Source organism: Canis lupus, chromosome 14 (genome assembly GCF_011100685.1).
Source record: "Canis lupus familiaris isolate Mischka breed German Shepherd chromosome 14, alternate assembly UU_Cfam_GSD_1.0, whole genome shotgun sequence".
Taxonomy (NCBI): Eukaryota; Metazoa; Chordata; class Mammalia; order Carnivora; family Canidae; genus Canis; species Canis lupus.
The window spans coordinates 679,989-690,591 of record NC_049235.1 but is presented as its reverse complement, the minus strand read 5'-3'; the positions used below and the strand labels follow the sequence as shown (position 1 = coordinate 690,591).

General features: G+C 49.1%; 1 protein-coding gene across 2 annotated transcripts; it reads left to right on the top strand.

Annotated features, from left to right (window-relative positions):
- Nucleotides 1-249: 249 nt before the first annotated feature.
- Nucleotides 250-9,961, top strand: PRSS38 (serine protease 38). 2 transcript variants are annotated; one of them, XM_038556449.1, is made up of 5 exons: nt 250-475; nt 873-1,035; nt 1,546-1,817; nt 8,519-8,652; nt 9,081-9,961. In XM_038556449.1, the coding sequence occupies exons 1-5, from the start codon at nt 304-306 to the stop codon at nt 9,333-9,335; spliced, it is 996 nt and encodes a 331-aa protein (XP_038412377.1). In that variant the 5' UTR covers nt 250-303; the 3' UTR covers nt 9,336-9,961. The 2 variants fall into 2 exon arrangements, with proteins under 2 accessions (XP_038412377.1, XP_038412376.1); XM_038556448.1 differs by having other exon boundaries at nt 252-475; nt 8,519-8,661.
- Nucleotides 9,962-10,603: the final 642 nt, after the last annotated feature.

The window sequence follows — 10,603 nt, the reverse complement described above, 5'->3', positions numbered from 1 at the left end:
CAGCTCTGTGATGGGGCACAGGAGGCTGTGAGCTGCCTGGGGACTCCGGGGCGCCGGGGGCGGGGGCGGGGGCGGGGCAGGGGCCACCACCAGGTGTACGAGGTGAAGCTGCCCAGGCAGGTGGTTGGGGTTTCCTCACGTGCTCCTTGGTGTCGTCGCCCTCGGAGCGCCTGGGGCCATCGCGTGCCCTGCGGCGTCGCACCTTGGCGCCGTCACGCGCGTCGCTGGTGTCGCAAGTTGGTGGCGTCACACATCGGCGCCGCCCCAGGTCCCACGGGCTCGCTCCCCAGGACCCTCCCCCTCATGGCTGCCCTGCTGCGTGACCCACGCATCCCGCTCGGAGCATCCCCGCCGGCGGCCCCCCGCCTGCTTCTGCTCCTGCTCCTCCTGCCCCCTGCCCAGGCTGCCCCCGGGGCCCACGGACGCCCCCTGAGCAAGGTCGTTGCCTTGAACGTGAACGTGAACGTGAACGTGGGTAGGACCCCTCCCGGCCCGGGGCCAAAGTCCTGGCGGCGAGCCCGGGGCTTCCTTCTCCCCGCGGTAGAGACCTGCGCCGGCCCTCCCCTGCCCTCCCCTGCCCTCTCCCCTCCCCTCCCCAACCCTCTCCAGTCCTCACCCTCCCCTCCTCAGCCCCTCTCCCCTCCCCTCCCCTCCCCTCCCCTCCCTTCTGCCTTCCCCTTTCCTGCCTCTCCCCGCTCCCCTCCTCTCCTCTCCTCTCCTCCCCTTTCCGCCCCTCTCCCACACTCCTCTGCCCTCCCTTCCTCCCCCCTTTGCTGGACCTCCCCTTCCCAACGCCTCCCAACTACTCTATGTCTGTGCCCTGCCCACCTTGCCACTGCTGCTCCTCACAGGCTCTGTTGCTTTCTCCTCAGCCTGTGGTCGCCGTTACATACAGGGGAAGATTGTGGGGGGCGTGGATGTCCTGGAGAGGAAGTGGCCATGGCAGGTGAGCGTGCACTACAGAGGCTTCCACATCTGTGGAGGGTCCATCATCAGTGAGTACTGGATCCTGTCGGCAGCCCACTGCTTCGATAGGTGAGTGGGCAGGGCCAGATGCCATGTCCTTGGAGGCCCAGGGCCGCTGGATGGACCACGCAGGCTGCATCAGCTGTGACTTGTCAGAGATGGGGAAGAGAATGGGGCCCAGACATAGCTCCTTCCACTGCAGCCGCTCCTTGGATAGGGCCAAGGGCTCCTCAGGGCCATGGATTCCTTGAGATATATCGTAGGACAAGAAATAAGGAAGGACCTGCCTTAGGGGCAGCTCACCTGACAGGTTCACCATCCTGGGCTGCTGGTGACCAGCAGGTCAGGATGAGTCTCTGAATCCTCCATTGGCCCATGTCAGGACTTCTTTGGGAGCAATTCCACCAGACAACCAGGTTCTGTGTGCTGCAAGGAACTTGCTTCTCCATATCCTGGCTGAGAGCCTGGAGACTGAGGCCGCCATGCTCCAGTCCTCCCTAGGCCTGTGAATGGACAGTGCCCTTGCTTCCCACGTGCAAGATGCTCAAGTCACTGTGTCTTTGTTCTGTGTCCCCACAGGGATAAGAACATTGTGGCTTTTGACATGTATGTCGGCCTGGTGGACCTCAGGTTTGCCAGCAATCACACCCAGTGGTTTGAGGTGAACAAGGTGATCGTGCACCCTACATACCAACTGTACCACCCTGTTGGAGGTGACATCGCCCTGGTGCAGCTGAAATCTCGCATTGTGTTTTCTGACTCTGTGCTCCCTGTTTGCATCGCACCCCCAGATGTGAACCTTCATAATGTTACTTGCTGGGCTACAGGATGGGGACTCATCTCCCCACAAGGTAAGAGAGTTAAGGGGTCAGTTCCTTTATTGGAGCTTGCATAGGATGATGGCTCTATGTCACTACAGGGAAGGAAGAATTATGTCAGTTATGGGGGTGCAGGGATCTGGAGACTGGAATCCCCACCCATCAATCACCATCAGTTTCTTTGTCAGCATGCAGTGTTGTTTTGTCCCTGGCTATCTTCATTGTACACAGAGAAGCAGTTACATTTGTTCTGAGTGTAGAATTAATATTTAGAGTACTAAGAACACAAATTTCAAAACAGAGTTTTCTTTAAGATTCTGAATTCAAATGGGAAACCTTGTTAAACTGATTTTAAAAATCGATTTGTTATTCTAGTTTTCTCCATAATGACCTCATATTTTCTTTCTAGGTTTATACCTAGTACCTTAGAATTTTTAGTTATTGAAAACATTCTTTTTAATTGTATTTGATGATCAGTCATAGTTGTTGATTTTTGCATATTGATCTTTGCAGCCACCTTATAGACTTCACTTTTAATAGCTTGTCGATTGATTTTTTATTTAAAAATCATATTTCCTTCAAATAAAGACTGTTTCATCTCTTCCTTTCCTATATATATATATATATATATATATATATATATATATGGTGTTATTGCAGTAGTTGAACCTCCAATTAGAAATGATGCTAGGTTTCCTTTTCCTGCTTTCTATTGTAATGAAAATGCTTCTAATAATTTACTATAAGTTTGTGGCCTGGCCTGGAGACTTTAGCTTGATAGCTTATACCAGGTTAAGAAAGGTTATACCTTTCTTATATGATATCTTATACCAGGTTAATGTCTGATTTACTTAATTAAAAAATGTAATTGATGGAATGAGCACTGGGTGTTATACTATATGGTGGCATATTGAATTTAAGTTAAAAAAATGTAAATAAAAAAAGAAAAATGTTATTGAGGTTAGGATGCTATAAATTCAAAATAGAACTTATAAACTTCAGGATGTTTGAAATAATGTCCACAGTAACAAAGAAAATAGCTATAGAATATACACAAAATGAAATGAAGAAGGAATTTAAACATTTCACTACAGGGATCCCTGGGTGGCTCAGCAGTCTGGCACCTGCCTTTGGCCCAGGGGGCGATCCTGGAGTCCCGGGATCAAGTCCCGCGTCGGGCTCCCAGCATGGAGCCTGCTTCTCCCTCCTCCTGTGTCTCTGTCTCTCTCTCTCTCTATGTCTATCATGAATGAATAAATAAATAAATAAATAAATAAATAAATAAATAAATAAATAAATCTTTAAAAAATAATAAAAATAAACATTTCACTACAAAAAAAAATCATTTAAACACCAAAGAAGATGGAAATGCAGGAAATGAGGGACAAAAAGCTATAGCACATAAAGAAAAGAAGCAGCACCAGAAGAAACAGAAGTAAGTCTCTTCTTATCAACGATTGCTATAAATGTAAATGGATTAAACTCTCCAATCAAAAGACAGAAATTAAAAGAAAGGATAAAAATACATGATCCAACTTTGTGATAAGACTCACTTGAGATGTAAAGGCACCAATAAGTTGAAAATGGAAGGACAGAAAAAGATGTCCATGTAAATAGTGACCAAAAGAGAACAAAGTGGCTATACTAATAATATCAGATAAAATAGACCCTAAAACAAAAAAGATTATAAAAGACAAAAAAGCACATTATGGATTAATAAAAGGTTTAATACAGCAAGAAGATATAAAAATGATAAACACACACCTAATGACAAACCATCAAAATATATGAAACAACAAATGGCAGAACTAAAGGGAGAAATACGCAGCTCTATGATAGTGGTTGGGGACTTCAGTATGCCTCTCTCAGGAATGGACTGAAGATAAGTAAGGAGATTGAGGACTTAAACAGCACAGCACACCAACCAGCTCTGACAGACATGCACAGACACCTACCCTGCAATAGCTGCACACATGTTCTCAAGTGTACTTTGGATGTTTTTTAGGATAGACCCCATGTTAGTACACAAATGAAGTCTCAGTAGATTTTAAAAGGTAGATATTATACAAAGTATCTTCTATGACCACAACAGAATAAAACAAAGATCGGGATGCCTGGGTGGTTGGGCAGTTGAGCGTTTGCCTTCAGCTTGGGTGTGGTCCTGGGGTCCTGGGGTCCCAAGATTGAGTGCCGCATCGGGCTCCCTGCAGGGAGCCTGCTTCTCCCTCTGCCTCTGTCTCTGCCTCTCTCTCTCTCTCTCTCTGTCTCTCATGAATAAATAAATAAAATATATTTTTAAAAAGGATGAAACAAATCAATAATATAAAGAAAACAGGGCACCTGGGTGGCTCAGTCAGTTAAGCGTCTGCCTTCAGCTCAGGCCATGATCCCAGGGTCCTGGGATTGAGTCCCACATCGGGACCCCTGCTCAGCGGAAAGTCTGCTTCTCCCTCTGCCTGCCACTCCCCCTGCTTGTGCTCACTCTATCTCTGTCTCTTTCTCAAATAAACAAATAAAACCTTCAAGAAAATAATATAAAACAAAAACTCACAAAATTGTTGAAAGTAAATAACACATTTAAATAACCAATGGATCAAAGGAAAAAAAAATCACCAGGGAAATCATAAAATACTTGGGGATAAGAGAAAAGAAAAAGAAAAGAAAGAGAAAGGAAAGACAACATACCAAATTTAAGAGATGCAACAAAAGCAGTGCTAAGGGGAAAAACTATAGCTGTAGCATTTATTCTTTTATAAATACCTACATTTATTAAAAGAAGATATACTTCAAGTAAGTAACTTGACCTTATGACTTAAGGAACTATAGAAAGAAGAACAAACTAAACCCAAAGCTAGCAGAAGGAACAACATAACAAGAACAAGAGCACAAAAAAAAAAAATGAAATAAAGAGTCACTGAGCCAAACAGTTACATGAAAAGATCAATAAAAGTTACAAACGTTTAGCCAGACTGACTACAAAAATGAAAGAACATCACTGTTGACATCATGGAAATAAAAGAGTCACAAGAGAAAACTACAGATAACTACGCCAACAAATTTGATAACCCACATGAAATAGAAAAATTCCTGGAAACACTCAAATTACCAAAACTGACTCCAGAAGAAATCAAAATACTGAATGAGTAAGTGATTCAGTATTCAAAAACGTCTCAACAATAAAAATGCAGGACAAGATGGCTTCTTCCCTGATTAATACTACCAAACATTTAAAGAAAATTAACATCAATTCTTCTCAAACTCTTTGAAAAAGAAGGGGGAGGGGACACACTTCCCCTCATTCTATGGAGCCAACACAACACTGATACCAAAGCCAGACAAGAAAGCACAAGAAAAGAAAGTTACAGACACTATCCCTCATGAACATAATGTAAAAATCCTCAACAAAACACTAGCAAACTGAATTCAACAGCACATTAAATAATGATACACTCCGATGAAGTGGTATTTGTCCCAGGAGGACAGAGGCCATTCAATGTACAAGCATTAACCAGGGTGACACACCACACTAGAAGAGTAAAGGGGGAAACCCACATGTTCATCTTGAGCAATACGGAGAAAGCATCTGACAGGATCCACTGTCAGAAAACTAGGAATAGAGTGTATGTCCTCGGCACGACTCAGAGCATTACGAACAACACACAGCTCACACTGTACTCGGTGGAGGAAGATGGGGCAGCTAACTGAAAACCCAGGAACAGGATAGGAATCCCACTCTCTCCACTGGTACTTTGTGTTGTACCAGAAGCTCCAGACAGTTAAATTAGGAAGAAGAAGAAGAAATAAAAGTCACCCCAGTTGGAAATGAAATAAAAGCTATCTCTCTGCACAGATGACATAATCATACATATGGAACATTCCAAAGAATCCTAAAAACACACAAAACCAATTGCTACAGACAAGAAACAGTTTAAGCAAAGATGCAGAGTACAAGATTGAACACATGGAAATCAGCTGGGTTTCTACACACCTTCAGGGAAGGATCACAAAGAGACATTAAGGATGCAATTCTGCATCATGCAAAAGAAAAGCGACCTATGTGTAAGGTTACCTGAGGAAGGGAAAGACCTGTAAGTCAAACACTATGAAACATCACCCAGAGAGATTTTTAAAAACTTCAATAAATGTTTAGGCAGCTCATGTTTGTGGGCTGGAAGAGGTCTACTGCACCAGCGTGACCCACACATCAGTGCAAACTCCATCACAGCCACTGGCTTTTCTGCAGAAACGGAGAAGCTGACTCTCAAGTTAGTATGGAATTGAAATAGTGAGAACTGTCTTGGGAAAGAAGACCAAAGCTGGACAGATTCACACTTCCCGCTTTCAACAATGTGATCCTAACATGAGGATGTGTGAGCATGGTGGGTGGGGATGGCCATGGGTGCATGTGAGTGTGAGTGCATGTGTGCACATGTGTGTGGGGTGGTGGGTATGCACATGCATGGTGTCTATGAACATGTGCACACATAAGTGTGTGCATGTGGTGGTGTGCATGTGTGTACACATTCATGTGGGTGCTGGGTGTGAATATGTGTGTACACATGTATGTGAATATATGGGCTAGTATGTGTGTGTGCACATTTGGGGTGTGTGTGAATGTGTGCACATGTGTGCATGCATGTGCATGCGGGTATAGGTATGCTTATGTGTACACGTGTGTGAATGTGGGCTGGTGAGTGTGAATACATGCATGTGTACATAGGAGCTGGTGTGTGTGAGTCTGCACACGTGTGTGCGTGCATGTGGGGTGGTGGGTTATGCATGCATGCATGTGTGAGTTCATATGTAAGTGTGTGCATGCTTGTGTGTCTATTACATTTTTGTTGAATGCCAAACATTACAGGAGGACATTTAGGACTAAAGCCTGTGCGCCCCAAGCTTGACCTCCACTGGTGGGACGTGGCATTATTAGTGGCCTGGAGTCTGGTGAGAACTTTGAGCTCACTCGTGGGCCCTCCTGGTGCTTAGCTGCTTTCATACACCAGAGGCCCAGGAGCCTCATGGGGGCTGCTGGCCAACAGGCATTCTCTGTCCCTGCTGCACCTTTCCCCGCAGCAATTCTGCACACCCGCAGCACGTTCTTGCCTGGCTGCGGAGGGAAACGGCTGTTCTTGGCACTACTGCTAGGCTGGTGCTGGGGGGCAGGAGCCTGAGTGCCCCTGGTCCAGCCCTGGTCTCAGGACATGCCATGGGCCCCACTGGAGACAGGCCTGCACACTCCACCTGCCACGTCGGGGACAGCCGCGCTCCATGCTGCATCCTGGGGCAAAAATGCCTGTTGCCCTCCAAGCCGGCAGAAGGCTCCTGTTCTGTGGGAGGAAGAAGCAGGCTGTGCTTTTGTGGCTCTGTAGCAACAGCTGGCTGTCCCCTGGACCCTCACATCGAGGGGCTCTCCCTCTGACCCCCTCCCCTGCCTCTGCTGTTGTCTCGTGGGCTCCCAGTGGATGCTCAGGACACAGACCTACCAGTGCATACAAACCTCTCACCTGGTTTCCCAGCGTTCTGAGCTAGCACCCTAGCCACTCCTATGGAAGTCATTGGAATCGTTGTGACCTCGCCCCACACACATCTACCTTCCCGTGCACTCTACCAGAGGCAGAGCAGTTGATGCAGGCTCATCTCTCTGTCCCCTGTCCACCGGGTTCTATGGGGCACTGGCAGCTGTGTGTGCACAATGGGGAGTGAATGCCGCCTGTGCTCTATGTGCACCATTGTCCTGGGCAGTTGGAGGGAACTCAACATCCCAGGCCCCTGTGAGATCAGGGGGCTGTGGGGTCCATGCTGGCGCCCTCTGCCCACCCCATTGGATTCTACCCTCTGCATGCATGGCTCAGGGCCCAGCAGCAGCCTGAGGGCACCGGGGCCCTCACCTCTTCTCTGGAAAGTCCTTCTTCTGGTGTCCCCCTGGGGGTCCAGCTGCCTGTGGGCCTCCTCATGCTATGGCCTGGGAAGTGCCCCTACAGGGGGATGGGGTACCCCAGGCCTTGCCTCTGTTCCCCAGATTACAGCCCCACTGCCTGCTGCCCCTGTGCAGACATGTCAGCCAGTATTTGTGGCAGGAAAGAGCACACTCCCAGTTATTCCACGTGGAGGGGGGGCAGGTGGAGGCCTCGGGCAGGTGGTTAACGGGCCTGGAGGGCCAAGCGTTCCCTAGTACTCATCACAGCAGCCTCTTCCAGTAGTGCTCTCTCCACTGATATCCATTCCCATTTGCACCATCCACCTCTCCTGAGGCTCCTCTCGTGACACCACCCTGTTAGCGCAGCCAGCAGCAACCACTAACACTGCTGACCTCTGCTTTCTGGTGTCTCTCCTCCAGGTCCACATCCATTAGCTCCAAAACCGACTCCCTGGAAGCCCCTTGGGGAGGTGCCATGCCTTCCCCCAAATAAGCAGTCTGTGCAAACAGCTCCTGTCCAGCTGGAGCCGGGCCCAGAGCAGGGGGCTCACGTGCATACTGGCCAGGAGAGCATGGGGTTCTGGAACCAGTGCCTGTGCCCGTCGGCTGACAGGGGCTCCTGCAGTAGCAGCGGGAGAGGATGGCTCTTTGGCTCCCATAGGAAGAATCACGTGTCACTTGTAGTCACACTCGCTGACTGAAGTCTGATGCCCCAGTGCAGACAGAGCTGTGTGGAGGGCAGGAGCAAGGGGGGAGCCGCAGGGTGAGCAGAGGCGCCCTGGGGTCCTCTCACTGGGTCTACACTCCTTCCCGGCAGGCTATGTCACAGACCACCTGCAGGAGGCGCAGATGCCTCTCATCTCATTGCCACTGTGCCAGCTGCTCTACGGACACCTGTCGTATATTATGTTGGACATGCTGTGTGCTGGGGACATCAGGAACGTCAAGACGGTGTGCGAGGTGCATCCCACTGAGGGGCCCTGGCCGAGCCTGGGGCTCTCAGATGTGTCTCTCCTTTGAGCCAGGGGGCACTCTGGGTGGGTGTTAGTCCCAGATGGCCCATCCCCTACAGGGTTCAGAAGCACATCACCACAAGGCCTTCAGCCAGGTGGGAGAGCCTAGGATGGCTTGTGAGGCCGCAGACAATGCCCAGTGCCCTCTGGGCTCCCATGCTGCTGGAACAGTGCAGGGCTGCACGTCTGCTTTCTGTCGGCCCTGGAACGGGTGCCACCCACCCTCTGCTGGCAGGACATTCCACCTGCAGCAGAGCTTCGGTCCTGGCGAGGTGGGGCTGAGTGGGTGGGGTGCCCGGACTCCCCTCGTGGAGGAGGCTGCAGACCCAGATGCCCCACTCACAGGAAACCCCTCTTCTCTTCCAGGGTGACTCTGGGGGTCCACTCGTCTGTGAACTCAACCATACCTGGTTGCAGGTTGGAATAGTGAGCTGGGGCCGCGGTTGCACATACCCTATGTACCCTGCGGTTTACACTCGAGTCTCCTATTTCTCAAAATGGATCCATTATCACATAAAGAACACACCCCCACCTTCTCAGCCGCTCCCGGCCCTCTCCCCCATGCTGGGGGCCACCATCAGCATCCCTGTGACCATGCTGGCTGTCCTGTCAACCTTGTGAGGGCTACGGCCCGCAACCTCTGCCCCCGTCCAGCTCAGCCTCTCAGGTTTCCACACACCTGAGCAAGGCGAGGGCCACCAGCCAGGCCCTGATATGGGGCCGGGTCTCCGAACAGAAGAGAGGGCTCAGTGCTCTGGGCTGGATTTGGTAAGATATTAAAGGTTTACCAAGCGAGCATTCCAGAAATCCTGTGTCATCTGTCCACCCAGAGCACAGGCTCCCTCACGGAGACAGAGTGTATCCATCAGTTGGTGCTTGGTGGCCGTGTCAGGGTGAGAAGCATAGACCCAGCTGGCCATCCAGAGGGGATGGCCACACAAGTGCTGGCGTCCAAGGGCAACTAAAGCCTGGCAGGTGGAGGGCCATTGTCTCACCTGGTCAGATCCCCCAATACCCAAGATTTTGTAAGTGCCTAGAATTCCACCATGACGATTGGAAGATGTGAGCTGAAAGTGCACACACAGAAAGAACTAAGAAGATGAAAGCAGAAGTCCATGTGCCAAATGCCAGGAAAATACCAACATTCTCAAAATCTGGTTTTCAAAAAAAAAAAAAATCAAAAAACAAGAAATCACTAATCTAATGAAGATATGAGACCAAAAGTACACAAGACAAGAAATGACAAGGGAAGTTTATCTATTAAACACAATTTCAGAAATATTGTATATTTGTATATTGTATAATTCTATGTAAATAAATGTAACATGAAGTTTCACTTTTTAGGAGAACCACCCCCACAGAGCTGGAAGGTTTACACAGGCCAGAGGACTGAGGAGAAACGCAGACATTCCAGAAAGAACCTCTGCTCCCAGAGGAAGCCCTGGTTCAGATGGTTTCCCTGGGAGCCCGTCAACCCTTCTGCTGCAGGGCCACCCTACACGCAGCCCAGGCAGGGGCTCCCACATTCACACCAGCGGCATGTGCGTGAACACATCTGACCACCCACAAGCACCCAATGTGCAGAAACCCTGGTGAAGGACTGGCAGACAGAATCCAAACTTCTCTTAAGATAGCATCTGTAATGCAGTGAAACACTGGGACACCTGCACCCCGATGTTTATAGCAACAATGTCCGCAATAGCCAAACTGTGGAAGGAGCCTCGGTGTCCATCGAAAGATGATTGGATAAAGAAGATGTGGTTTATGTATACAATGGAATATTCCTCAGCCATTAGAAACGACAAATACCCACCATCATGGTTAGAACTGGAGGGTATTATGGTGAGTGAAATAAGTCAACCAGAGAAGGACAAACATTATATGGTCTC

Excerpts from the sequence above, each read along its gene's own strand:
- PRSS38 (XM_038556448.1), top strand. The coding sequence starts at position 304 with ATGGCTGCCCTGCTGCGTGACCCACGCATCCCGCTCGGAGCATCCCCG. Across the intron at positions 476-872 it reads GAACGTGAACGTGAACGTGG|CCTGTGGTCGCCGTTACATA; the intron begins GTAGGACCCCTC and ends CTTTCTCCTCAG. Across the intron at positions 1,818-8,518 it reads GGGACTCATCTCCCCACAAG|GCTATGTCACAGACCACCTG; the intron begins GTAAGAGAGTTA and ends CCTTCCCGGCAG.